The sequence below is a fragment of the Panthera onca genome, chromosome E2 (genome assembly GCF_046562875.1).
Source record: "Panthera onca isolate mPanOnc1 chromosome E2, mPanOnc1 haplotype 2, whole genome shotgun sequence".
Taxonomy (NCBI): domain Eukaryota; kingdom Metazoa; phylum Chordata; class Mammalia; order Carnivora; family Felidae; genus Panthera; species Panthera onca.
The window spans coordinates 11,604,099-11,632,076 of NC_138353.1; the positions used below are offsets into that span (position 1 = coordinate 11,604,099).

At 60.0% G+C, this 27,978-nt stretch overlaps 2 protein-coding genes across 3 annotated transcripts; both read right to left on the reverse strand.

The window, feature by feature from the left end:
- Positions 1-1,607: 1,607 nt before the first annotated feature.
- BCAM (basal cell adhesion molecule (Lutheran blood group)) lies at positions 1,608-10,757 on the reverse strand. The gene is made up of 15 exons (XM_078439692.2): positions 10,612-10,757; positions 8,772-8,893; positions 7,941-8,169; positions 7,774-7,844; positions 7,491-7,587; positions 7,211-7,393; positions 6,603-6,739; positions 6,078-6,234; positions 3,961-4,076; positions 3,710-3,851; positions 3,378-3,514; positions 3,045-3,189; positions 2,802-2,946; positions 2,210-2,327; positions 1,608-2,086 (listed from the first exon to the last, which is right to left on the reverse strand). Exons 1-15 carry the CDS (start codon positions 10,691-10,693, stop codon positions 2,081-2,083), a joined length of 1,887 nt encoding a protein of 628 aa, XP_078295818.2. The 5' UTR covers positions 10,694-10,757; the 3' UTR covers positions 1,608-2,080.
- Positions 10,758-16,389: 5,632 nt separating this feature from the next.
- On the reverse strand, positions 16,390-27,888 carry CBLC (Cbl proto-oncogene C). 2 transcript variants are annotated; one of them, XM_078439693.1, is made up of 12 exons: positions 27,478-27,888; positions 25,480-25,626; positions 24,913-25,069; positions 24,555-24,676; positions 24,279-24,416; positions 22,325-22,412; positions 21,532-21,663; positions 19,746-19,907; positions 19,374-19,433; positions 16,769-16,884; positions 16,571-16,644; positions 16,390-16,462 (listed from the first exon to the last, which is right to left on the reverse strand). In XM_078439693.1, exons 1-11 carry the CDS (start codon positions 27,828-27,830, stop codon positions 16,635-16,637), a joined length of 1,485 nt encoding a protein of 494 aa, XP_078295819.1. In that variant the 5' UTR covers positions 27,831-27,888; the 3' UTR covers positions 16,390-16,462; positions 16,571-16,634. The 2 variants fall into 2 exon arrangements, with proteins under 2 accessions (XP_078295819.1, XP_078295820.1); XM_078439694.1 differs by lacking the exon at positions 19,374-19,433.
- Between the last annotated feature and the right edge of the window lie 90 nt (positions 27,889-27,978).

Here is a 27,978-nt window from a genome sequence, read left to right on the forward strand (position 1 = left end):
CGGTTGGTGAGTTCAAGCCCTGTTATCAAGCTCTGCAGTGACAGTGTGGATTGAACATAGGGGCGTCTGGCTGGCTCAGTTGGTAGAACTCGCAACTCTTGGTCTCAGGGTGGTGAGTTCAAGCCCCACCGTGGGCGTGGGAGCCTACTTAAAGAAAAAAGAAACCTGCACAAAAATGATTTCCATATAGATGGGAAGGATGGACGGGTTGAGGCAGCCCCAAGTGTCTGTGTGTCCATAGGCGTTTCTTGTTGGTGACCCCCAGCTTTGTTCCCTGACGCCTGTGCCCAAGCCATGGAGGTAAAAGCCATGGCTGGCAAGCAGGTTTCAAACAGCTACAGTCGTGGCTGGGGGCGTTTGCCCCCACGTGGCCCTGACACCCTTTTGGGTGCAGAACCCCCTGGTTCACCCTCCACCGTGAGCATCAGAGCCATGCCGTGAGACACGATTTTAGAGCTGTGTGTGTCCCAGAACTCAGGCGGTGGGGACCTTTGATCACTCGTGCCCTGATCTAAGCGGGTTAACCCACCTCTTCTCTCCAGCTTCTCTCATTTGTTTTAAGCTGATTCAATAAACAGTGGGATCTGAGCATCTTAATCAGGCCGGTGAGCTCTTCTGTACCGGGGGACCCCGGCGTGCTGCTCAGTCGCCTACCAGGAGACTCCCATAGCAGCTCGCCAGTTTCCCAGGGCGATGGACCCCACTTTGTCCATTTTGTGGATGAGCAAACTGAGGACAGAGAAGCAGAACCACTTGCCCGAGACTGGAGGCCAGAGGGCAGAGACCTCCCGGCATGCGCATGCCTTATGGTGGCCCTCCACTGGCCAGATGTGACTGATCTCCATTTGAGGGGCTCCGGGAGGTGGCCCCTCGGCCAAGGTCACACATGCCCATCTTCCACCCCCCTCCCGCTGCTTCTCAGCTGCTCCTTTCGGCCTTATTTTCTTTCCCTTTCTGACGGTACTTGTCTTTGAGTTCCAGTTGTCTGGCTCTCCTTGTCCCTGTTTGTCCGTCTCTGCCTCTCTCCCCAGATCTCTGTCTCGCTCTTATCTCCTCTGAGCTTCTGTGGTCCACCCCCTTCCCCACCTCCCCTTCTTTCCATCTCTCTCTCAAATCGCTCTTCCTTAGCCTCAGGGAGTCTAACCGGCCTCACTGTTTTTGCTATCTCTCTTCTCTGCCCCGGAAACCCTTCTGTGGGTTCCTCTAAGCCACCCCTCCTTCCCTAGGGAACCCTCCGTTGCAAACACCATGCCTCCCCCTGCAAACACCATGCCTCCCCCGGAGGGCGCGGCTCCACCCTAATTCCATCCCCTCCACAGCTCCGAGAGAGAGAAAGCTTCCCCCCATCCTGCAGCTTCAATTCCCTTGGGCTCTGCAAGACAGATTTGAGAATTTTCCTTATGGGAAGAGCACCCCGTCCTCCAAGAGGGCGCCGGTTCTCAGCACCCTCTGGACCCTTGGCGCCTCACTCTTCCACCCTCTTTCTTATTCTTTCTCCGTGACATCTGACTTCTCCCAGGTCTTGCAAGGAGGGTGGGGGCAGGGAGTGTCACCTGCGCCCCCTTCCCGTCTCGTCCCCCACAGGAGGCTCTGCCCACAGCCTGGCGTGATGTGACAGACAGCATTTATTCCGGACTCCAGTGTCCACAGATGATGGGAGCTGGGGTGGGGGCAGGGGCCCGGATCCAGTGTCGGACTATGCAGTAGGACGTCAGGTGGGGTGGGGGACCAGTAACGGGGGCGGGAGGTAAAAGTCGCCCGCGCCGGCCGACCCTCAGAGCCTTGGAGCCTCGGAGCCTCGTCCTGTCCCGGGCCAGGTCCCGGGCTTGGGTCCAGGAGCTATTCTGGGGCCTGAGAGTCACATTCCCTGGAGGAAGGTCCCCTCCTCCCCACCGCCCCTCCCTCCCTCCCCGCAGCAGTGGCTGCTGTAGGTCCCTGCCCAGCCTGCAGAGGAAGGAAGGGAAGGGAGGGCCGGGGAGAAGTGGGAAGGTGGGGGCGGGCGGAGGCGTGAGCAGGCCTGGTTCTCTGACGCTGATTCTCTGATGTCTGGTCTAGTGCAGCCTCCCGGAGGCCCTTGGGCTCAGCACTGGGGACGAGGTAGAGAGGTCAGCCTGCGCTTGTGCTCACGAGGGCTGTTCCACCCCTCCCCGCCTCCCCGCAGCTCCCCCCCCCCCCCCCCGACCATCAGGGTGCCCAGGCCCTCACCCACCTCATCTCCGAAGCCCCCGCTGCCATGCCTGGCTCCTCCAGAGGCACCCCCTGTGAGAAGACCTGTCTGCTCAGGCCGCTCGGACCCTGAGTGGCTCAGCTCTGGCTCCCCAGGTGGCCTGGGAGAGGAGAGGGCACGTTGGAGGCGGTCATGCCTGGGGGAAGGACTGAGGATGGGGCTCTTCCGGTTGGGATGGCCTTGGGGAATGGGGTGGGGGGGGTGGTAAAGGCTTTGGGGTTAGGGATGGGTGGGCAGGACGATGTAGCAGTTGGAGATGGGTCTGGAGGTGGCTACGGATTGGAGCATTGGAGCAGAGGGTGGCCGTGAGCTCAGAGGGTTGGAGAGGTTGAGGTTGGCTACAAACCGGGTTTGGGGCTGGGGCTGTCTGGGCATGTGTTCGGGGTCTGGGGTTGAATATAAGATGCGGGTCGGGGTTGGGGTCAGGGCCGGGGATGTGTTTGGGTCTGGGGTTGAGGACGGGAGGGAGCTGAGGTTGGCCACGTGGGCTGGGTTCGGGGTTCAGGTTGGAGGCGAAGTCAGAGTCGGGTGCAGGGGTGGGGTCGGGTCAATTCCAGGGTTGCAGGCCACTCACGGAGCCCCCTTTTCCCCCTGCCGGCAGCAGCCGGGGCGACCCTTGCGTCTCATGCAATAGAAGGCAGCAACGACGAGGAGCAGGAGGCCCACGCTGACGGCCACGGCCATGACAGCCACTCCGGCCTGGGAAGTCTGGGGCGCCACTGCAGGGACAGGACGGAGGAGGAGGGGGTCAGCCAGCGGTGCTCTGTCTGTCCCCCCGCCAGGGTCCAACTGCCCCCCCCCCCACCAAGTTCCTCACCAGAGCCGAAGTGAAACACGTGCAGTACGTTCCCGTGGGGGTTGGAGGCCTCACAGGAGACCCCGTCTCTGCTCAGGGCACTGGTCACCTTCAGGGTCAGGGAGCTGCTCACCCAGCCCTGCCCTCCGGGGGCCGGCTCTGCTGGCTGTAGAGGCTTGGGTCAGCCCCGGCCCGTGGGCTCAAGGGCTCGGGTGAGGGCAGAGGTGAAGACTGGCCAGTCCCCTGGGGAGTGGCTGGCCACGATCGATCGGGGAGAAGGCAGGATTCCCCAAGGGGCTTGGGGGAGGGCGCCTGGGTCCCGCAGGGCTCGGGATGGGGGGGAAGGTCCCTTACACTGCCCCCCAGTTGGCTCCAGCTGAGTTTGGGCTCCGGGTAGCCACGGGCAGAGCAGACCAGCCTGACTTCATCTCCTTCCCTCCAGCTGCCCTCACTCCTGGGCTGGGTCTCTTCTGCCCTTAATTCTGGTGGCCCTGTGGGTGGTGGGGGGGGGGGGGAGAGTGGGAAGCCCATCGGAGAAGGGGAAGGAGGAGGAGAGAAAGAGAAGGACAGAGGGGACAGGAACCGAAGACAGAGGCACCAGCAGTGGACCCGTCTCATTTGTCCTGCTCCCCCACCCCCACAGCCGCCCGCCCGCTGTCCCCAACCAAACCTGCCCCATCCCGAACCTTGGACCAGCAGCTTGAAGCTCTGGGAGCGGCTGAGGAGGGGGACGGTGGGCATGGAGGCCTCACAGATGTAGGTGCCCGCAGAATCGAAGGTAATGGAGCTCAGAGAGAGCGTGGGGCCGTTCCCCAGGGGGATTGAGTCCTGGCAGGGAGAGGAGGAGGCGGCCAGGCGGGTGTGAGGGAGGGGGTCGAGAGACGGGAGAGGGTGCAGGCTGAGGGTCCCCAGGCTGCGGGGCTCCTTTCTCTCTCACCTTGGTCCAGCGCAGGGCAGGCGTGGGCAGACCTTGCACGGAGCAGTTCACGGCTGTGCTGTTGCCCAAGGGTAAGGAAAGTTCCTCCCTGGTGCTGAGCTCAAGGGGGTCCAGGTCTGGAGGGGGGGACAGACTGTCACCTTCCCCAGACCCTCACCCACTCGGCTTAGGGGCTCTCTAGGGCGACTGGGTGGGGGTGGGGGGCGCAGATGTGAGTGCACAACCAGAAGAAGAGCTTGTCAGGTGTTTCTCCTTGTTTTCTCTCTCTCTCTCCACGGACTTTCCACGCTCCCATCCAGGCCAAGCCTTGAGCCCACATCTAACTCCAAAACACAGGCCCCATCTCAGCCACCTTCTTCCAGAGCCGATGACTGGGCCCACAGTTAATGCATGACCGGTGGGGGGGGGGGGTGGTGTGATGGTGGCAAGGTGTTCCTTCTCAGATTGACCACCCAAACCCCTCTACCCATCTTTTCATCGAGCCCCTGTCTGCCCTGCCTTCGAAATGGACCTTCCCACTTCTCTCCATCTCTGACGTCCGGGTCCGACTGCCGGGACCACCTTGCAGCCACCTCCTCGCCGGTGTCCCCGCTGGCCAGGCTTCCTCCCCTGAGCTGCCAGACGGATCTTTTCGAACCACACACCCGTCAGCCCTGCCCTCCGTGTGAAACCTCGCAGTGGTTGCCCAGTATACAGAGGCCAAATTCTTTGATAAAGCCCCCAGGATCCTGCTTGGTCTGACCTCTACCTACCTCCTCAACCTCACTTCTCACCGCACGCCCCCACCCCCACCCCCAACCTTTGTCCCAAACACCAGCTACCCTACTCTCTTGGTTTCTCTCCAGTACGCCATGTTGGGTCCTGCCTCGGGGCCTTCGCACCTGCTGTTCCCCCGGCCTGGGAGCTCCTCTTCCGGCTCTTCGCATTTCTGATCCCATTCTTTGGTTTTCCCAAACGGCCCCTTCTCAGGGAGGCCTCTCTGTCCCCCCGTGGCGGACACTGAGATTTCCCCTCTAGCGCTGAAGGATTTGTTCTCCCCCAGCTGTTGAGAAGGATGTCAGCTGTCAGCCCTCAGCTGTCAGCCCTCTCTGGGAACTGCCTCAGCTGCGGAGAGCCCCTCGCTCAAGGTCATGCCCCCTTCCTCGGGCAGGCCACGTGCAATGCCCGGTTGGTGTGGGGTTATAAAGGCCCAGCTCCCTTACCCCCAAGTGGGGCCATCCCAGCTTCCCCAGCACCCTGTGGGGCCGACTGAGACCTTTAGACTACAACTGAGACCAATCTTCTGCCTCTGCCCGGTCCTGCTTCCGTGCCCTCCCCAGCCTCCACTCCAGCCTCCATCGGTGGGGATCCCAAGGCGCTTCCCATAAACCTCCTGCCTGCAGCTCTCTGAATCCAAATCTGCTTCCTGGGGACGGAGACAGACGGAGCCTGCACCACCCTCCATCTAGAACAGTCCCCGCTCGCCTGGCCAGTCCCTCATCCCCTCACTCTGCGTCAGTCCCTATAGGGGCTCCATCGCTACTCAAAGCACCTTGTTCAGCATTCACCACCTGTCTCCCCTACTTGACCGAGATCTCTGTGAAGGGGGGGGGCTGGGCTGTCTCGTTCATAGATGTCTCCCCAGCCCTGGTCACAGGGTCTAGCCCCAGGGAAGGAGGCAGAAGGAGGGCCAAGGAGGAGCAGGGCCTTTGCACAGTGCTCAGGTGCAAGCAGACTCAGAAGGCTGGAAAGTGGATGGTGGAAAGCAGGGGTGTTAACCTGGAAACGGCGAGAGGCGCTCGGCTGGGATGAGGAGACTGCCTTGGTGGGGAGATGGGTCAGCCAAAGGCGCGGCCAGCCAGGTGGGCCTTGAAGGCCGGGGTGGATCGGGGCACTTGGGAGCCACGGCAGGTTCAGAGTGGGGGGATATCAGGTGTGTGCTTTGGAGGGAGCTCTCTGGCTGCTTCGTATGGGAGACTGGAGGGGGCTGGGGCAGGCACCCAGGGGGCAGAGGGGACCATCCAGACCAGGACGAGGACCCCAGAAGTGGAAAGGGTTGCCGGCGGGGCTGTGTGGGGGTGAGGGCGAGGAGGCCGCTGGTGCCGGGGTCCCCCTGCCCATCCCCCCGGGACGCTCACAGGCCACGCGCAGCTCCAGGGTTTTGGAGAGCTCCGCGTCCTCAGCAGCGTCGTAGTCCTCCACCCTGCAGCCGTAGGTCCCGCTCTGGCCCCGCTGAACCCCCTCCAGGGTCAAGTTCCCCTCAAGATTTGTTTTCAGCACGTCCTCCTGCTTGTCCTGGGTGACCAGGGATGAGGAACCCGGCTCAGGAGCCGCCCTGGTCCGGGGGTGGGGGCGGGGGTCATGCTGGGTCGGGGTCAACCGGGTCAGAGTCAGGGGTCACCGGGTTAGCATCGTGCTAGATCAGAGCCCACTCAAGCAAGGGGGCAGAGGCCCTGCCAGGCCAGGGGCCACCCCGGCTGGGTATCGAGCTGAGTTCGGACTCTCTCAAGTCAGGGCTCAGAGGTCCTGTGAGCTCCTGGGTCAACAGGCAGGCGCCTCGCTGAGCCGGGGGCCACCCAGGTGAAAGGTCAGAAGGCGGCGGGGGCCAATATGTCACAGAGGTCAGGGGCCAGGACTTCCAAAGGAACGACGGGGTGAGTCACCTGAAGGCGGAAGAATGTGTATTCGGGGTTGGGGCTGCCGTCCCCCCGGCAAAACAGCTGGACGGAGTCCCCCTCGCGTACCCAGCCCTCGGTGGTGGAGGGGCTGTCCACCCAGAAATTCACGTGTTCCGTGGGATCTAAGAGAAAGGGCAAAGGGGAAGACGGGTCAGGGCAGACTCATGGTCAGGGTCGAGGGTAGGTCAGGTCAAGGGTAAAAGGCCAGGGCTGGCTCAGGGCAGAGAGGTCAGGCCCCAGCCAAGGGGAAGGCTGCGGTCGGTCAAAGGGTAGAGGTCACATCTGTCACAGCTCAGGTTCCCGCTCATTCTGAGATCAGCGACCAGAGAGGTCACAGGTGGAGCTGAGCTGAGAGTGCAGCTCAAGGGTCAGAGGTCGGCGTGGGCGACAGGTCCGCGAGGGATTCCGGGCCCCCGAGCTGGTGTGAGAGGGCGGGGCGTGGTTCGGGTGCGAGGCTCTATGGGCCTCCGGGCGCTGGAGGCGGTCAGAGGTCAGGACGGGGGGGGGGGCCCCCCCCGGAGGGCTTGCGGGGCCAGGCCTCAGGCAGGTGAGGGGGGCCGCGGCCGGGGAGGTGGGGACCAGCCTGGACTCACAGTGCAGGGTGAGGCGGAAGGCAGGGCTGTCCAGGTGGCCGTGCCGGCCCGCGGGCAGGTGGTAGCGCACGGAGCAAAGGAAGCTGGCGTCCCGGTCGGCCTTGTGGAGCCGCAGGTACAGGGTGCTGGTGAGAGACTGCAGGCCTGAGGCCTCCCGCACCGTGCGGCTGGTCATGTAGCCGTCTGGCAGAGAGGGAGGAGGCGGCGGGTCAGCCAGCCCCCCCCCCCCGCCACCACCCGGCGCCGTCCCGCGTCCAGCTGGGCTCCCGCGCCCGCTCACCTGAGTTCACCTCCATGGGCACCTCCAGCCGCTGCCCGTTCCGGTACCACGTGATCTGGGGGGCCGGGTTCCCGTTCCGGCTGTTGCAGGTGGCGATCTAAGGCAGACACAGGCGTGGCCCTGGGCCCTGAGGTCGGGGCGGGGGGGACCCGACTTCTCCTCGCTCCGGATACAGGAGTCTGGGTTCCCCAGCCCTCTCCTCCCCCAGGATGCAGGAGTGCAAACCTCCCCCCACCTCCCAGCCCCCCCCCCCCCCCTGGAATCCAGGTCCAGCCCGAGGTACCTCCTGGGCAAAGTCATCCACCACAGACAGGATCCCTTTGTTGGGGGAGACCTCGGTGGCCTCTGGTTTTGCTGTGGGGGAGACGGTCGGGTCAGGAGCCCCTCTCCTGGGCTCTCGCCCAACCGCCTCTTCCGTGGGGGGCGGGGGGGGGCCCCGCAGACACTCACCGAACATGTGCAGCCGCGTGGTGGCCTCGGCGCTGCCCGCCGCGCCCGCCTTCACCACGCACACATAGTTCTGCTCGTCGCCCACCTGGGCCTCGGTTAGCACCAGGCGCCCCCGGGCGTCCAGCTGGTACGGGGGGCTGCGGCCCCGAGAGTCGTGCACCGTGCCCTGCAGCTCGGAGCCCTGCAGCTCGGCCGAGGCCAGGCGGTGGCGGACCCCAGAGCGGTCTGCCTGTGAGGGGGGGATGTGGGGCGGGGGCAGGGCTCAGCTCCAGGCCGCCTGGCCTGCCTCCCCCAGTGTCTCTTTATCTCTCTCCGAGACCTTTTCCATCTGCTGCTCTCTGGGTCACCTGCCTCCTCTTGTCACCTCCCTCCGGTCCCCTGTTCCCTGGCCTGTGTGTCAGTTTCCTCTCCCCAGGTCCAGGTCCCTTGTTCTCCATCACACTCTGTTCTTATCTCTCTTCCTCTCTCTGTCTCCCCCTCCAGCCCTGTGTCTCTGCCTCTTATCTCCTCTTTTTTCCTCTCTCCTTCTAGTCCTGCACCCCTGGGGTCTCCCACTATCTCCTTGTCTGTCTCTGAATGGTCTCTCTCTGGAGCCCGCGCTCTGAACGGGGCGTCTTCTTTCTAGTCTCAGCTGTGCCCAGACACCAGGGGACCTTGGAGTGTCCTTCCCCTGGCGGGGTCTCAATTTCCCCATCTGTAAAATGGAAAGGCAGCTGGATGGAGCCCTTAGGTCCTTTGGGCTCGGAGGAGGGAATGCACGTTCGCAGCCCTGTGGTGCCCTGACCCCCAGGCCCCTTGGCCACCCTCTGGCCCCCAGCCTGCAGCACTCACCAGGAACCATTCCAGCACAAAATGGTCGTGGGCCCCCAGGGGGGTGCAGTTCAGGGCGACGGGCTCCCCTTTCATCACCTCCACCAGGGAAGGCACGGATAAGTGGACCTCGGCCTGGGCACCTACAGGAGAGCCACTGAGCTCTTTCTGCCTCTGTTGGGGACAGCCCTCCAGACAGAGCCCCTCCTCCCCCAGGTCCCAGGAGTCCTGGCTCCCAGTGCCCTCCTCCCTCAGACCCAGGGTCCAGGACCCCAGCCCCTCCTCCCTCCCATCAGCATTTGTCTCCATCTCTCTCCACAGGACTATGGGCTCCTCCCCCGGGCCACACAGGGCCCTGGCTGCTTCTGTCCAATCCTCCTGGGGTAAGACCGCACCTGTCCTTGTGCTTTCCACTAGACCAGCCGCCCCCCCCAAGGGCAGGGCCAGCTCTGGCTCATCCCTTGGCCTCCAGCACCCTGCGCAGGGCCTGGCACGTCGCCAGGGATCTGTGTCTCTCACTCTGGGTCTCCATCTCTAGTCCCACAGTCCCTGCCTCTCTGTCAGCCTGACAGTCTGTCTCCGTCTCTCTCAGCCCCTGGGTCTCTGTCAGGAGTCGGGGGCTGGGGCTGCAGCTGAGGCAGAATGGGTGTGTGGGGGCGGTCAGGGGGGACAGGGCTGGGCAGGTTTCAGGAATGTGGGAGGGACAGGCTGGCCCAGACCTGCCCGGCCTGGCACCAGATCCCCCTACCCACCCCTTGGCCCCTCTGCCTCTTTGCCGAGCAGGGAAGGGGATAAGGTGTGTCCCCTCCGATTAGGCGAGCGGTGAGGCCCAGGATGGCGGGTCCTCAGGGAGAAGGGAGCGGGAGTGGGGGCGGCTGGACTCCTGTCCCAGGATCCTGGCAGACAGAGCTGTTCCCATTGGAGAAACCATGCTCTCTCACCCCCTGGGCTGGCATCCTGGCATCAGCTCTCACTTCTGAGAACCTCCCTTTCCTTCCCCGCCCAGCTTGACCCAGCCCTGCCCCTGGGGACCCACTATTTGCCATGCTTGTGCCACGGGCCTGGATTCCCAGGCACCCACCTCTGGCCCAGGCCTGTCCCAGGGGAGGGGTGTGGGGCCAGGCTGGTGCCTGGGGCTAGTCTGAGCAACAGACAGGAGGAGGATGGAGAGATCTCTCTTCCCTAATCTCTCCCATCCCTCTGTCCCTGGCTGCCGGCCCCTCAAGGCCTCCTCCCCATCCCACCACCACGCAGGTGTGTGGATTTATCTGGGCCCCAGGAAGAGGGCACGGTCACTCGGAAACACTGTTCTGCCGTCACTGCCCAGGGCCAGCGCTCCAGCCCTTCCGCGAGGGAGGGGAGTTCTTTAGAGCCTGGCTCTGAGTCCAGATCGGGGGAAGCCTCAAACGCATGCGGTTCCCTGCGATCTAGCTGGAAGGTCCCCGACCCTCGCAAAACTTGAGAACCTTTCAGAGGGAAGCCCCGGGGTCTTGGTCTCCTGTGTCCTGGGGAAGCCACTCCGGCCACTGGAGGCCTGGACCTTTGGGTCTGAGGAAGCAGGAGTCCCGGGACTCCGATTCCAGGGGCTGAGGGCCCCTTCGCTCCTTGGTCCCGAGCGCGGAGGGGGGCTGGCTTCTCAGGTGGTGACTAACCCGCTGCCTGCCGGCGTCTGCCCAGCCCCTCTGCCGGGCCGTCCCCAGCTCGCTCGTTGGGAAGGGTATCCCCCGTGCTCCCGTATCCCTCCTCCCCGGGGCTCCCACGTTTGGCTTCCTGGGGTCGAGGAGATCCCCTTCCCCCTTCCCTTTCCCGGGGTCCCCGGGGGCCGCCCCCAGCGGCTCCCTGCTCTCTGCCCCGGCCGTACCTGGGTGCGCCCCCAGCAGGAGCGCGAGCACCAGCAGCCTGGGGGCCCTGCGCGCCCCGGCCAGGGCGTCCGGGGGCTCCATGTTCGCGGCGGCGGCAGCGGGCGGCGATTGCCCGGGCTGCGGCTCCGGCGGCCGCGGGGCTGGGAGCGATCAGGCCCCGCCCCTGGCAGCCCCGCCCCGCCCCGCCCTCCCGAGCCCCCCCTTGGGTGCCCCCCCCCTCAAACCCGGGCGCCCCGCCAAGACCTCCCACTGCCCGGAGCGGACCTCCCAGCGCCCGGCCCGGGCCCGGAGCGGGGCTCCCTCTGCCCCCAAGCTCTGGGCTGCCTGGCTCGGGCTGACCGGTGCCCGCGGCGGTGGCCTGACCGACCAGTCTAACCAGTGTCCTGGGCTGTGACCTCACCACCCCGCTGCGGCCGCCATCCCCCCTAATTCGGACCAGGGGTCATCACGGCAGGTGGCCGGGGCTTGCCCAGTTGATTTTACCCAGCCGACCCCGCACAACCAGTGAGTGGCCTGCGCTGGCCTCTCCCAGGGTAACCGGTGGTTCCCAGCATGACCGGGGGCTTGCACTCCCCTCTCCCAGTACAACCAGCGGTGCCCCGCCTGATCGGTGGCCTAGAGCAGCTTCCTCCAGGGTGCCTGGTGAGGCTCTTCCCTGGAGCCCGTGCTAGGGGCTGCTTTCCTGTGTGACCAGTGGCCTGGAACCCATCAGTTCAATCTCTTAAATTTCACGGCCTTCAAACCTCAGTTCAGCCCGGGTCTCTGTGATGATGGGGGGAGGGGTGGGGAGAGCGAGTGCTGTGGGGTGCTCTTTCCTGGGCTCTCCTCCACTCCGTAGGGCCCTCCCTCTCTTCTCCCCATCCAGGGAATCCCAGGAATGCCACCCTCCTTCCTCCCTTCCTCTCCCCTTCACTCCCTCACAACCTTGGGGGGCAGGGCAGGAGAATTAGGCTGGAGGGAGCAGGTGAGAGGGGGAGGGGAGCAGGCTAGGGCGCCTGAGGGGAGGAGGGAAGAGCAGAGCTGTGGGTTGGAAGGGTCACAGGTCAGTTGGGGGGTCACAGATCAGACTGTCCGAAGCTTCTCACAAGCCGGGTCTGACTGGGGCAAAATCCTCTGGGGGTGGGGGTTGGGGGGGGCGGGAGAAATGTCACTGGTTATATAGGGAGTAGCTAGCCCTGGACACTGGTCAGAATGGGGGGGGGGGGTCACTGGTAAGATGCCTTTGCCCATCAGACACGGAAGGAAGGCTTCAATTACAGGTCAGCTTGGGAGTTGTTGGTCAGACTGGTCAAGGTGCTACTTTATTCTTTGGTGACACAGGAGAGCAACCGTTACACCGGCAGAAGAGACCCTTTAGTATTAGTCACACCAATGCCTCCTCCGGGATGCCCTCCCTGCTCCCTGGCTGGATCAAGGGCTCCCCCAACCCCCTGGGCTCCCCCACCCCGGTCCTGCACACTCTGGGTCATCCTGGAGATGACCACCACTCTGGGGATTAAGCTGTCCCCTCACTGGACTGTAAATCCATGAGGGCAGGGCCGGGGCGGTCTCTGTTGGTCACTGCTGTGTCCTCAGCATAAGGCCAGACACAGAGCAGGTGCTCAGGGAAGGTTTGCAGGGCTCAAAAGTCAGGAGCACACGGGCTCACTGGAGCACCGCAGGACACATGATACAAAGTCACTCATGGACATGGGGTGCCTGGGTGGCTCAGTCGGTTAAGCATCTGACTTTGGCTCAGGTCAAGATCTTGCGGTTTGTGGGTTCGAGCCCCGTGCTGAGCCCCGTGCCAAGCCCCGTGCCGAGCCCCGTGCCAAGCCCCGTGCCGAGCCCCGTGTTGAGCCCCGTGTTGAGCTCTGTGCTGACAGCCTGGAGCCTGCTTCAGGTTCTGTGTTTCCGTCTCTTCTCTGCTCTTCCCCTGTTCGTGCTCTGTCTCTCTCTTTCTCAAAAATAAATAAACATTAAAAAAATATTCACACTCACTCCTGGACAAATACACCTTCAAGGGCTCCCTGGGACCAGCTCACACACTGCGACCCCCGACACCCACTCCCCAGCTCTTCTGGCTCCCGCTCGTGCCCCTGTTGCTTGGGCTGGACCCTAGTAGGCACCCTCTCATCAGTCCATCTTCCTCAAGAATCCAACCGGCCAAGGGTCTAGGTGAAGAGAAGGACTGGTGTGGAATGTGAATGAGGGAGGGAAGGCATAAATACCAGCCACAGTCCCTCACAGACCTGCAGAAACGGGTACCCTAACGTCATCTGCCCTCATCCCCTACCATTTCTTCCCACAAAACAGCCGGAGGGATCCCGTTAAAATGGGAGTCAACCCACGTCACTCTTCTGCTCAGAATCATTCCAGGGTTCCTCCCAAAGTAAAAGCTAAAGTCTACTCCATGGCTCACCAGGTCCTCAGTCCTTGGTACCTCCCTGACCCCATCGTTCTTTCTCTTCCCCTTTGCTAGCTCTGCTCTTGCCGCGCTGGCCACTTTGCTTCCGTGCCATTCCTCCAATGCCAGCCGTGTGCTGGCCTCAGGACCTTTGCACTTGCTCCTCCCTCTGCTGGGACATTCTTGTCCACACAGCTCCCTCCTTTACTGGCTTCAGAGCTCTTCTCCAACATCACCCTCATCAGTTTCCCTTGACCATCTTATTTCAAATAGCAATTCCTGCTATCCCAGCCATTCCTTATTTCCCTTATCTTACTACATTTTCCCTCCATAGCACTGATGCAACATGATTATGTTTTATTGTCTTGCGTAGAACATAAGCCCTAAGAGAACCGAAACTTTGTTTTGTTTACCACTGAATCTCCAGCACCTAGAACAGTGCTTGGCAGGAAGAACAGAGTAAATACGAATGGAATAAACGAATTTCCCAGTCCCATCCTTCCTGTCTCATGTGTATATGGTACACATTTCATATTTATTTATTTTTTATAACTATTTTTTTCTATTTATTTGAAGCACAGTAAAAAAAAAAATTGGTACACTTTGGAAATTCAGTGGCATAGTTATTTAATTTTTTAAATGTTTATTTATTTTTGAGAGAAAGAGAGAGAGAGAGAGAAATCCCAAGCAGGCTCTGTGCTGTGAGTGCAGAGCCTGATGCCAGGCTCGAACTCACAAACTGTTGCGATCATGACCTGAGCCGAAATGGGAGAGTTGGCCGCTTAACCGACTGAGCTATCCAGGCGCCCCCACATTTTATTCATTTCATTTTGTTTTAGGGAGAGAGCAGGAGCCGGCGGGGGGGGGGGGGTGCAGAGGGAGCCCGACACGAGGGCTCCCTCCCGTGACCTTGGGTTCATGACCTGAGCCGAAATCGAGAAAGAGTCTGACAGTGCAATGGACTGAGCCTCCCAGGTGCCCCTGGTGTCACTACTTACACATTGTCATTAACAAGCCTCATTTTTCCTCTACAGCTCCTCCCCCCCTCCCCCATCCTCAGTTTCCCTTTCTAGGTTGCTTGCCCTCAACAGTGGCCCTGGAAGCAGATGATTCTCCTTTTGAAGTCCATTTAGGAAGGGCAGGTGTAGCCCAAGTTTATGTCGTCATGCTTAAGTCATTCCCCTCGCTTCAGCTTATTCCGCGGGCCTTTCATCGTCTCCCGTCATCACAAGAAGGGCGAGTACAGTACAGAAGGCATTCCCAGGGAGAGACCACAGTCACATAACTTTGATCACCGTAGATTGTTTGAACTGTTCTTTTTCGTCGTTAGGTGTTGCTTATATCTCAGTGTACCTAGCTTGTGAATTAAACTGTATCGTAGGTTTGTCCAGACATCCACGCACTAAGTCGCTAGTCGAAAACAAAGTATGGCTGGCGTTCGATACCCTCTGTGGTTTCAGGCATCCAGTAGGGGTCTTGGAACCGTCCCCCTCGTGGATAAGGGGGACGAGTGTGTCCATTATTTTACACACACTGTGTGATGGTCCACTTGAAACTAGTTCGCAGCTTGGGCAACACGGGATCAGGATACGTTTGGAGGGGAATGGTGATTCCCCCGTCATTCCAGATTTGCGTCTGGAAGATGGAACCATCGGGAGTCTGTGTTGTCTTGGAGGTCACTGTGTGTGCATTTTGGGTTGGACAACAAGAGTTAGCTGTGCAGGGAAAGTTTAGATAAGAACTTTAAAAAAAAAAAAAAAAAGTTTTCTATTTATTTATCTTCAAGTAATCTCTGCACCCAATGTGGAGGCTGAGCTCAGAGTCCTGAGGTCGAGAGTCACACGCTCTTCCGAAAAGTGTTCAACATGTATTCATCTTTGAGAGAAACGGAACGTGAGCGGGGGAGGGGCAGAGAGCGAGGGAGACGCAGAATCCGAAGCGGGCTCCCCGCTCTGAGCTGTCAGCACCGAGCCCGACGTGGGGCTCGAACTCGCGCACCGTGAGATCATGACCTGGGCTGAAAACAAGGGTGGGATGCTCAACTGACGAGCCACCCAGCTGCCCCCGTCCTGCTATGCTTTGAATCAGGAACTAATAATGCCAAAAAGCGGGGACTGGTTTCTCTGGGACACGTTCTATTTTCCTAAGATGCCTGCGACGGTATCTCTCGTTCCATATGCTACAACCCCACCTTGACGCTCCACCGGGGGGTGGGGGGGGGGGTCTAGGTCCCTTCCTCTTACATCTGTGCCCTTTGGGGACTCACGTGTAAAGATGAGAACGGGGCAGGGGTGATGCTGCAGGACTCCCAAGATTAGGTAGCCTCTGCCTGGGTCACTAGAAACCTCTCCATCAAGCCTTCAGCCACCACGTAAGCAGCCAGACTGCCTCAGGGGACCACGCTGTGGGGCGGGGCGGCGCCTAAACTCGAAGCTTGGCCACCACCCGGAGAGGTGCGATTGCACCCTGCCCAGAACCACAGGGCCGAGCCCTTCCCCAAATCCTGGCCCATGAGAGATTCTGTTCCCTTTCACGGCTCCCTTTCCCATCCTGGTTCTCTAAAATCGTTCCCCTCTGCCCTGGGATACCTTCCCCACATCTTTTCAGTCCCAGCTCGGATGTCTCTTCCTGGAGGCCCTCCCTGACCTCCCAGGCCGGGTCAGCTGCCCGCTCTGGGCCCCTGTAGCGTCCCGGTTTCCCCCATCCCAGCCCTGCCCGCGCTGGGTCGTCACTATCTGTCCTCCACTGGGCTGTGAGCCACCAGAGATGGGGGTGGGGGGGGTGGGGGTGGGTAGCGATTACTGCTCCGTGCCAGCCTCATCCAGCCTGGGCTGGGCACAGCGCAGGGCAGGGCTCACGGCTTAAACCGAAGTGGAGGGAGGCTTGAACCTCCGAGATGAGTGATGAGGTAGGGAGACACTTCTTCAGTTTGATTTGGACTGGAAATCACTGTTACTCTGGGAGAAGATCCCAGGGAGGGATGGAAGAAAGAGAAGGTTAGGAACGCTGGGCAAGACCAGGTGCGTACCTCTTAAAGAAACGAGAGATCTGTTGGAGTAGGGGCTCGGGACTTGGATATCTGGGTCTGGGTTCAGGAATTAGTATTATTTTTTCATTAATGGGGTAAGGGGGTTGGTTGCCTGATTCTCTGAAAACTTGGGACTCCGGGCTCCTGGGTCTGAGGGAGGAGGCTGGCGGCCGGGACTGTTGGGTCTGAGGGAGGAGGCTGGAGGACTGGATTCCTGAATCCAGAAGAGCTGGGTTCCCCACCATTGCCCCTCCAGACCCCTGGATTCAGCAGGTGGCGATCAGGCCTCAAGGACCACCTGTTCCCAATGTCAAGCTGCCCCCTGGTGGCTGCTGTAGTTTTCTCCACACATCAGACGACAGACCAGGCTTGGCAGTTTATTATTCACAAACCCCTTGCAGCCCCTGGGGCTCCCTTTAGCAGCACGTGTGGTGCCCTGCAAGGCAGAAAGAGAGGTGGGTCAGATACTATCCCAGTCAGGTTGGGGGACAGGGCAGGGCCAGGCCGAGGGAACCTGGCCAGCGCTGGGGTGGGGTCGACTCACCGGCCCCCATGCCTGGGCAGCGATCACGGGGCCCACGGGGGCAGCCAGAGGGGTGACTTTTCCTTCAGGAGTTTCTGCAGTGGAGAGAGTTTGAAGAGGGGCTATTGATTTTCTGGAACCAGTGTTTTTCCCTTCTGCCCCCCATCCCATCTTCCTTCAGACCTGGGAGCCCTGGACCCCAGCCGCCTCTCCACTCACCCTGTGGCTCCCTCCCTGGCCTGAGGGTTGGAGGTGATTTCCCATGGGGCTAAGGCCACAGTCTTAATTCTTGGCAAGGATAGAGGGCCCTGAAGTCTGGGGAGGGCCAGAGGTACCTGGAGGGGAGGAGATTAAGAAGTGTCACAGCTGAGCTGCAGCGAACTGTCATTTCATAGGCCCAGATGGTGGTAACACATGGGTGGCTGGGGCCAGGAGGAGGGAGGGACAGCACAACAGTCTCGTCCTTGTCCAATGCTGTTTTTTTCCCTAGCACCTCTGGCTCGAGTAGGAAGTTCTGTTTGGCCGTCTGTCCGTCCGTCCATTCATCCATCCATCCATCCATCCATCCATCCATCTCACAAGCATTCCCGGAGCGTCTACAGTGTGGGGCCAGGCACCTTCTAGGCTCTGAAGAGACAGCCATGAACCAGGCAGACAAAATCTCTGTCCTCATGCCGCTGATAAATTTACCGAGCAAAAGACTTACCATGAGTAATCAGTGCATGAACAAGGAACTATCCACAGAGTATTAAGTGACCTTCAGGGAACTGGAATAGGCCTGGGGAGAGTGGGGGGCGACTGGGGAAGACCTCTTAGAAGGGGGGCGATGGAACACAAGGCTGAGTGTGACAAGGATGTAAGCAGAGGTCCTGTGGTGCGTGGGGGGCTTATGGCCTGTTAGGACAGCAGTAGTCCCCTGTTGCTGAAAAGGAATTGGGGGGGATGGTAGGAGGTCAGAGAGGTGGAGACGGGTCAGGTCTCCGGGCCCTGTGAGCTGTGGAGGGTATGTTGGCTTTTTCTTGGAGCCCTGGGGGAATTAGTGGGGACTTCTGAGAGGTCAGGGAGGGGTATGATCCAGGTTACGTAACCCAGGCTTGCTGACTTCATCGGGACCCGTGGGGCCCACGCCGGGCTGATTGCCATTCTCCAGGTGGAGACAGCGAGGACGGGAGAGGTCCCCAGTGGCCAGCAAGGGGCCAGGGTCCCGCCCAATGACGATCTTGCTGCCTAGGGGTGGGTTTCTTAGATGGAGAACAGCACACGCAAACCGTACCCACATTGACACTGGCCTTTGCCATGATGCCCATTTCACAGACAAGGGAAGAGAGGCCCACAGGAATGTTGGACAGAGCCACAGAGTCTCGAGCCGCGGGCCTGGGATCCATTCCTGACCCTGTCATTTTAAGCCGATGGCCTCCACATCTCCGAGGCTCGGTGTCCCGTGCTTTACGGCGGGGATCACAACAGTACCCACCTCACGGGGCTGTCATGACCGTCAAAATTAATACACGAAACACAGGGCCGGGTGCCCAGCAATTCAGACACACGTTAACACGTTAACTATGCTCATTACGGCCGTCACTTTGCTGGGAGGCAGGACCCCCCGGGGGCCATCCCTCTTACAGCATGTTTTGAAGAACCAAGGGGGTAGGAGTTGACTGGAATTTGAATCAGGCAGGGTTTGGGGAGAAGAGGAGAGGGCACGCCAGGCGGAGGGCACAGCCCGGGCCAAGGTGTGCCCACGTGGCCGGAGGCGCCCCCCCCCCCCCCACCCCCCAGCCTGCCGTCCTGGCCGCGTCCCCCCTCATTGTCCTCTGGGAGCCAGCTGAGTGCCTCCTAATGTTTCCATTTGCCTTGGGCTGCAGGTCTGGATCTGTTTTTAGCTTCCCTGGCTGGTGTCACCGCCACCCCCCTTCCTGCTGGCTCACTTGTTTGCTGCGGTCGAAATAATGTTCCCGGACTTCCTGAGCTGTTTGTTTGAAGACGCCTCTGTATTGATTGAATCTTATGTGTACTCAGCCTAACACAGATGGGCCCCTCCCCAGCAGGCCAGGGTCTCGGAAAATCCTGGGGTAGGAAGTAGGGGGTGGGGAGGAGCAAGAAGGCTGGGGCTTGCTTCCAAGATCAGCAGATAATGGTAGGGTTTTCTAAGCACCACGCCCACCCCCCCATCCCCCCACCCCCCGCCCCCAACACCAGGTTCTCTTGTATCAGCCTGTGAAATTTTGACAGGTACAGTCACCTCTCTGAGCTTTTTCTCCTCTGGAAAATGAGGAGGGGAGCATTTCTTTCATTTTTTGTTTACTTCACAGGGAAGGCTCTGTTCCCTGGATTCCTTGAAAGCCTATTTACTGAGCACCTACTATGTGCCAGTAGTTCTAGACTCTGGAGATCCAACGGAGAAGACGAAGTCCTAACCTTCGGGAGGGTGGCAACCGGCTGACGGTGACAGAAAATTATACGCTTCTGCCAGGTGGTGGAAAGAACTATGAAAATCAGCAGTGGGTGGGGGTGCTATTTTCAATAAAATGGGGGTGATCGGGGAAGGCCGCCCTGGGGAGGAGATGAGACAGAGCAAGCCTGGGGGACAGGAGACCCGGGCAGAGGGGACAGCTGGTGCAAAGGCCCTGGGATGAGACACGCCTGGGATGCTGGAAGGAGAGCCAGAAAGCTGGCGAGGGGTGGCGTAAGGAAGTGAACAAGAGGGCACAGAGGTGGTGGGTGCCAGATCGCCCAGCACCTGGTCAGTGGGTGCCGAGGGGGAGCGCAGGACCTGGTGCCCCTGAGGGACCCCGGAGCTGAACCAGACCAGCGCCTGACTCACCATTTTCAGCCGGCCTTTAGCTGGGGACACATTCAGCCGAGGGGGGGCTGAGGAAGCCACCTGGGAGTGATGGAGGGTGGGGAGGGGACTGTAAGTTGCCGTTTTCTTCCTACCTACGTGTCCTTCTGCTTAGAGTCCCAGCATTCGGGCACTCTTCCAGGCTTTGGAGATACAACAGAGAATAAGGCAAGGGCCTAACGCTCAGGGGAGTTTCATCTGGAGAAAGCCAGAGCCCCAGACCCTTGGGAAAGCAAAAGTCCAGGCCCCCAGGACCCGACTCCTGTCACTAGCCCCCTCCTCCCTCAGACCCAGGATCCAGGTTGCTGACCCTTCCTCCCTCAGACCCAGAGGGCCCTGCCTGGCCCTGCTTACCTGCCCCAGCTCCTCGTCCCCATCTTCCTGGTCACTGCTGGACCTCAGGTACTCGGCAGCGGCCGTGGCTTCCTCTGGCTTCCCTTGAAATTGATGGATACTCACGGCCTCTTGGCCCTTGATCTCACCGCGGCAGAAGGGGCACGTCTGGCTTTCAAAGTGCTGGGGGTGGGATGGGGAGGGATATAGGGTCAGGGTCTCCCTGTCCCTGGGGCCACAAGGGCCCTCTTGTCCCTTAGGACCACAAGGGCCTTCCTCCCCACCAGAGGGATGTGCTGAGGACAGATGGAGGGAAACAGAGGGAGAGGAGTCAGGCAGAGAGGGGCTGGGAAGTGCAGGACTGACGGGAAGGGGGGCGGGAGCCAAATGGGGTCCGGAGGGGCACAGAAGCAGATAGCCCAGGGGAGCCGGGTGTTGTTGGGGTCTCAGCTGTCCACGGTGATGATGCTGTTGCCTAGGAATGCCTGAGCACTGGCCTGGGCCCATGTTAATCGTGGGGAGCCCCACAGACATCCGCCCCCCTACCACCGCTGGGGCCAGCCTTGTTGTGGTTCCACCGGCCCCTGTGGGTCTTAGGATCATAGGACCCACCTCATCAACAACCACCCGTGAGCTCTGAAGACCAAGATCGATTACCCATAGGTCCTGGGGAGTATGTGGCCTGCCTGGGGCCACACGGTGAGGTCCCAGGTAGAGACGGAGGGAAGACACACGCACCAGGGGGGCTCTGCCTTTATTAGGGGCTGAGTCGGGGGGGGGGGGGTGCCTTGGAATTCATGGGCTCATTCTCTATTGGTGAATTTAAGGCATTGGGGTGTGGGAAGGGAAAAGCGGGGTCACTTAAGGGGTCAGCTGGCTAGGTTTTCCCGGGTTGTCTTTCTTTCTTTCTTTCTTTCTTTCTTAAAAAAAATTTTTTTCCCCAATGTTTATTTATTTATTTTGAGAGAGAGACAGACACCCAGAGCATGAGCCGGGGAGGGGCAGAGGGAGCGGGAGACGCAGAATCCGAAGCAGGCTCCAGGCTCTGAGCTGTCAGTACGGAGCCCGACGCGGGGCTCGAACTCACGAACCGCGAGATCGAGATCGTGACCTGAGCCGAAGTTGGAGGCTTAACCAACTGAGCTACCCAGGCGCCCTTTCCTCCCACCCACACTCCGGGTTTTCTTAAAGGGGAACTTCATGTGGGGTGGCCTGTTTCCTTATTCGGGTCATTTTGCTAGGACCTGCATCCTCCAGCCCTACAGTGGGGCAATGTGTATTCAAGAATGTCCTTGAGACGCATGCCTCAGCCATCACAAGCTTGCAAACACTTCCATTACAATCACAAAGCTTCCCGTCAGGCACCTACCATACACAGGGGCCACTGCCCTCTTTCCCCAAGGGCTTGGATCCTCACCATGGCTCTTGGGAGGTGATTACTATCAGCCCGGTTCTCCCGAGGAAGAGGTTGAGGCTCAGAGAGGTGAAGCCACTGGCCCCAGGTCACCCAGCCAGGGAACAAGGAGCCCTTTCCGCTAATAAGGAAGCCAGAGAACGAAAAGCGGAGGCGAGAGATGTAGGGTAAGACGGACACAGAGACACAGAGGCGGACACGTGGGCTCCTGTTCACTGCTCCCAAGTGACCCTGAGCCAATCTCTGCCTCTCCCCGGGCCTCAGTTTCTCCATCTGATCCATGAGGCGTGATCCCTCATGCTAGGGACTTCTAGCATGAAGGTGGAAGCTGGGGGGGGGGGGGGGCGGTGGGTGGGGGGAGACTGGGCGGGAAGGCAGGGCGGTCGGACCCACCTGCCAGGTAGCCAGGCAGCTGCCACAGAGCAGGTGTCCACATGGCTTGATTTTCACGTCCTTGTCCCTCTCGGTACAGATCTTGCAGAGCTCAAACGTGGAGTCCATGGCCCCGTATAGCTTCAGCTGCTCCTAGGAGGCCGGAAGATGGGGAGGATGGAGAGGGGTGGTGTTAGCCACGGGGATCCAAGTCAGGCCGCAGGACGAGAGTCCCGAACGTCCGTGCCAGCCCCGAACCCTCCTAAGTCCAAGGCCGTGTATCCGGCGGCCTCCTACCTGTACCTGCCTATGAGACTTGTTCCCTGGGGTGGTCTCTATGCAGGGTTGCCAGACTGAGCAGCTAAACATACAGGATGTCCTGTTATGTTTGACTTTTAGGTAAACAATGAACCTATTTTGGGGTTTAAGTATATCCCAAGGGTTCTGTGGGATATACTTATACCAAAAGATTTCCTTTGTCGTTTCTCCCTCACCCGTGGGGTGGCTGTGAAGACTACACTGATACAGGGTCAAGTGCATTAGCCATTCTGACAACCTCAGCAGTATCATTTCCTGGTTTAATCCCCACAAAACTCCCCGGGGAAGGGGCAGGACGAGCTGTCTTTTCCAGAGAAGGAACAGAGGCCCAGAGAGGTCAAGTGATTTACCCCCAGGTCATGTGGCCACCGCACCAGCACGGAAACCCACAGCCTCTGGGATTCTAGGCCTGAGTCTCTAGGGAGAGAACTCCTGCGTTAAGGCCCTCGGGGGGCACAGTACACAGGGACAGGGACAGGACAGGCCTGGGCCTCACCTCCGACACATGGATGCGCTGATGGGGTTCCATCTGGCAGAGTTCAGTCAGGTCTGGGTTGTGGTTCTTCCCATCTGGGTAGAGGAAGCTGGGCGAAGGAAAGACGGGGGTACCGAGGGCCGTCTGATACTCCTCACCCCAGACATGGGCCCAGAGCCCCCCGGATGAGCATCGCTCCCAAACCCATCCTTGGCCTGGGGATCTTTTCCCTCCCCTCTCCTCAAATTGGGACTTTCCAGGGCAAGCTGTGACTCCTCAGGCCCCGGGGCAGGGCCGTGTCCCCTCAGATTCCCCAAAAAGGGCACACGAGACCTTGGTGGCTGAAGCTCTGGAAACACAAACTCAGATCAACAAGAACCAGGAAACTGATTACATCCTAGGCTTTGACCTCCCAGAGTACCCCCCCCCCCCCCCGTCCCTGTCCTCGAGTGTTCAGGCTCAAGCAGAAGACATCTTTGGGGCGCCTGGATGGCTCAGTTGGTTAAAACATCCGACTCTTGATTTCAGCTCAGGTCATGATCCCAGGGTCGTGGGTGCCTAAGTACAAGCCTGGGATGTGCTGTATAGAGAACCTACGGGTGTCAGATGAGCCTCGTTGAGACGCAAGCTCACTGTGAAAGTATCAGCTATATATATATTAAAACATGGTTTTGTTTTTTTTTTTTGTTTTTTTTTTAACGTTTATTCATTTTTTGAGACAGAGAGAGACAGAGCATGAACGGGGGAGGGTCAGAGAGAGGGAGACACAGAATCTGAAACAGGCTCCAGGCTCTGAGCTGTCAGCACGGAGCCCGACGCGGGGCTCGAACTCATGGACCGCGAGATCATGACCTGAGCCGAAGTCGGCCGCTTAACTGACTGAGCCACCCAGGTGCCCCTAAAACATGTTTTTAAATGTTCATTTATTTTTGAGAGAGAGAAAGGGGGGGGGGGCGAGCAGGGGAGGGGGAGAGAGAGAAGGAGACACAGAATCCGAAGCAGGCTCGGGGCACGGAGCTGTGAGCACAGAGCCCGACACGGGGCTGAAACTCACGAACTGTGAGATCACGACCCGAGCCGAAGTCGGACGCTTAACCGACTGAGCCACCCAGGCGCCCCTCAACTGTATATTTAACAAGGTGTCTTCAGACAGAGACACACAAAAAGGTTACTATTGGTTACCAATCAGGTAGCAATTGGTTGACAAAAAAGTGACCAGATGGGGCGCCCTGCTGGCTCGGCAGGTACAGCATGTGAAGATCTCTGGGTCGTGAGTTCAAGCCCCACGTTGAGTGTGGAGCCTACTTAAAATTAAAAAAAAGAAATGTGACCAGAATCTTGCAGGAAACCGAGCCGGTATTTCCCCTACGAGCAATGGCTCAGTATTCAATAATCTAGTGTTTACAGCAACTTTATAGAACAGAACTACCATCAACGAGAACGGACTGCATATCTATCTCAGATCATATCATATCAACAGGACTAATAAGATAGCTCTGGCCAAAGGCTCAGGATGAGACTCGGGAACGTCACCTGCCTTTTTTCTCCTCCTCTCCTACCCACGGCAGCTTCTGATCGAGGGGCTGTGGGGCAGCCAAGGTTACAGTTTGAAAACACCCGGTCTAGCTGCTTGCTCAGTGTTCTTTCTGCTTTAACCGTCTAGATTCTAGAATGGGATATGGATGTCTAGAAGCGAAAGCTGTTCAGCAGAATTCCAATAGGCCAGTGAAGCCAGTTCCCCACACGCTTCTCAGAGCTGCCTGGAGCCCACGTAGCAGCTTTCTCTGAACTGGAAAAGGCGCCCCTTCCTCTGGACCCTCGTCTGCCACCTACCGGAACACCATGGTATTGCAAATTTATAATGTGGGCCGTGTGAACCGGGCGCCCTCAGAGCGATCTGGGGCCGCGTGCAACGTGCACCGCCTTTCCAAGTGCATTCTGCCGACACCCTCCACCTGCCAGGACGGCGACTCACAAGCCTTCCTTTTGTCCGTCCAGGAGTGTCTGGAACAGGGGCTTGTTGAGAGAAATGGTCTGCAGGATGCTGCCGTCTGAGTTCACGAATCCAATGGCCCATTGTCCCAGGTGAGTGCAGCTGGGCCGGAAGATGTAGCTGGCGGGAGAGGTTGGTAAGGGGGGGTGAGGGTGCGATCGCCGCTGCCCCATCTGGGAATTCCCATCCCCTCATTCTGCTGGGGATCCGGGTGTCTAAGTCCTTGTCCTTTATAACCTAGCTTCCTGGCCCTTTTACCTGCCTGGCTTGTCTCTGCAGGCCTGCAGACGCGCTTGAACCTCATCGTATGTGAGGAAGGCCACGTAGCCCGGGTGGTTGACCGCCAGGAGCTGCCAGTTCTTGAGGAGTGTCGGCCAAGGCTGGAGCGGGGCAGCGCTGGGGTCACGGAGGGGCCGAGCAAGGCACACCTAGTGCCTCCCGGGGTCTCGGAACCCAGCCACGTTGCTTACATCCGTCGTGGGCCTCGGGCATCTCGTACACAGAAGACCCCAGACGCTCCCTTCCCCGGGACCCCAGGAGTCTGAGGTCCCGGCCCCCTCTTCCCTCAGACCCATGTTCCCAACCTCTCCTTCCCCCAGCCCTGGCCTTCCCTGACCTGGAAGAGCCTGGTAAAGATGTCAAACTCGAAGATGGACACGTGGCCGCTGCAAGTGAGGTTGATGGTGGAGCGCAAGGCCAGGCCCGTGGAGCCTGATTCCACCGGGTGGCAGGTGCACAAGATGGGCTCAAACTCAGTCCAGGTCAGGACACAACTGGAAGGGGGGGGGGTGGGGAGCACACAGCTGAGGCCTCCAGGAACCTAGCACGGGAGGGCCTCTAGGGAGGAGGGACTGGGGGCAGGACATCTGGGTCTGAGGGAGGAGGGGCCGGGGGCAGGACATCTGGGTCTGAGGGAGGAGGGGCCGGGGGCAGGACATCTGGGTCTGAGGGAGGAGGGGGCTGGGGGCAGGACATCTGGGTCTGAGGGAGGAGGGGCTGGGGGCAGGACTCCTGGGTCTGAGGGAGGAGGGACGGGGGTGGGGGCACAGAGCAGGCAGGTGGACTCCTGGATGTGAGGGAGGAGGGGCTGGGGGGGCGGGGCTGCCTGGACTCCTGGGTCCCCGGGCAGGGACAGGATGAGGCTCCAGGAACTTCGGGGCCCCGGGGACAGGTGCTCACTCACCGGGCGCCGCAGTGCCCCCTCCAGAAGCTGTGGGCTGGGGCCTTGGCAAGCTGGTACGTGTGTCCACAGTACTTTCCGCCGGGGAAGAGCGCGCTCAGTTCCGCATGCATGTAGCGGAAGATGAGGGCCAGCTTGGCCAGCTGTCGCCTGCAAGGATGGGCTCTGAGGGCCTGGGCTGGACCTCGGGGCTCGCGCTGGCACCTGTGCCTGCTGTGGGGGACTCTACCCACAGGGACCAGGCCCCCCAGGCTCTGGCAGGGTGGAGTCCATCCCGAGACAGCCTATCACAGTCCTGACGCCTCCCCTCTGCGAGCCTCGGTTTCCTCCTCTGGGAAGGAAAGGGAGGCGCTGCCCACCAGCCCAGCCAGCCCCCAGCCTCCACCTGCAGCCCCACCGGGGCTGCAGGAGAAGCCCGGCCTCATCCGGCCTTGAACCAGCTCTGTGGGATTCCTGACATCTGTTGTAGCCCACCAGTGCTGAGGGCTTTGACCGTGGTCTCGGAGCAGGTCGTGCTTGGGGGCCTTCTTGTTTTTAGCAGCACAGAGCGGGGGGCCCCCCGTGTTTCCTTCTGCCAGCTGCCTCCTCGGGGTACTGGTCGGGACGTGGGGAGCAGCAAAGGGGAGCTCTGACACTCAGCTGTGTCATTTTGGGGAGGTTCCTTTTTCTCCCCCCTTAAGTCTCAGTTTCCTCAACTGTGAAATGGGCATGAGTGCGGGATAAGTACAGCCCCTGTCTTAAGAGGGAAGCTAAGAGGATTCTTCCATATCTCATGAGTCAATGCCCAGCGACACCTGGCATGCAGTTGGCACTCAGTACGTGTTAATTATTATTAGTTTGTATTATTTTATTTTATTTATTTTTTTAATATATGAAATGTATTGTCAAATTGGTTTCCATACAGAGTTTGTATTATTTTAAATGTATATTTAATTTTGAGAAAGGGAGAGCATGAGCAGTGCGGGGGGGGTGGGGGAGCGGAGAGAGCGGGGGACAGAGGATCCGAAGCGGGCCTTGAACTCAAGAACCACGAGATCATGACCTGGGCTGAAGTTGGATGTTTAACCGACTGAGCCACCCAAGCGCCCCCAGGCGTGAATGTCTTAAGAGCCAATTCTGCATGCCAGAATAATTGTAACTGTGCCTTGGCATTTTCATTTGAAACACAGATAATGTTGTTATGAAGGGCATTCTTTTGATCACTTCCTTATAACAGTTTGGGTATTATAGTGACCTTTAAAAAATGATGGGTAGGTAAAAGTAGTGTGGCCTACACATTTCATTTCAGGATGAATCTAAGGAGACATTACGAAGTTTTTACCAGACATGGTTGAGAGCTTCCTGGTCCACACCTTGTTTTGTTCTGGGCTCTAGACCCCAAGCCTCGGCTACTCCTGTCACTCAGGAGCCCCTTCCCCAGAGTTTAGAGGAGGAGGCTACAGACAAGCCCTAGGTCCTGAGCTAGCTATTCTCAGGAACCAAGATGGGGGGGGGGGGGGGCAGAAGGGCGCGGCTGTGTGTCCCCCTAGGCAAAGGAGGTGATGGGGATGTCAGTTCACCCCCTCCTCCTGCAAGAAGCTCCCTGGGGTCCCCGCATTCTCAGGATGTGCGTCTAGGCCTCTGGGAGAGTCGGGCAATTTGAAGAGGGCTGCTGGGTGGCCAGGAAAGAGGGGACATGGGGGGGTGGGGTTAAAGGCATAGGTGCCCAAAGAAAGAAAAACCTGGCTGGCTCAGTTTTCCAGGTTCCCCCAGGGAAGGGGGTTCTGACCTGGACTTCTGGGTCTGAGGGAGAAGGGACTGGGGGCTCTGGACCTCTGGGTCTGAGGGAGGAGGGGGCTGGGGGCTAGATTCCTGGGTCTGAGGGAGGAGGGGCTGGGGCAGGAATCCTGGGTCTAAGGGAGGAGGAGCTGGGCGTCTGGACCCCTGGGTCTGAAGGAGGCCGGCGCTGGGGGCCCGGACTCGCGACCCCACCTTTTTCCTGGGGCAGGAGCCGCGGCTCACCTGAGTCCGGAGCCCTCCCGGAAGAGCTCGTCATTGGCACTCCTCCGACCCTGGGGTGCCAGCAGTGCCGCCACCTGCCTGCTCTTGGCCTCCAGGTTGTTAAGGTAGACGACGAGGAAGTCCCGCGCACCGCCGGGACCCTCGGGGCCGCCTCGGTCGGCCGCCCGCCGGGCGTGGGCCACCTCGCGCAGCAGCTGCGCGGTGCGGGGCAGCAGGTCCCGCATCGAGGGGGGACTGGAGGCAAGCCGGGGGTCCCTGAAGTGCTCTTCCAGGCGTTCCAGCAGCCTCACCGCCCGGCCGAGCGCGCGGGCCTCTTCCCGCTGCCGCCCCCAGGGGGCTGCCACCGCGGCCATGGGTCCCAGGGCGTCCTGGGAGGTAGGCGTGCGGCTGGGAGAGGTGCGGCCGGGCCCAGCCCAGGGTGGGGGCGGGGCCGGGCGCCAAAGGTGAGGGGGCGGGCCCAGCCCAGGGTGGGGGCGGGGCCGGGCGCCAAAGGTGAGGGGG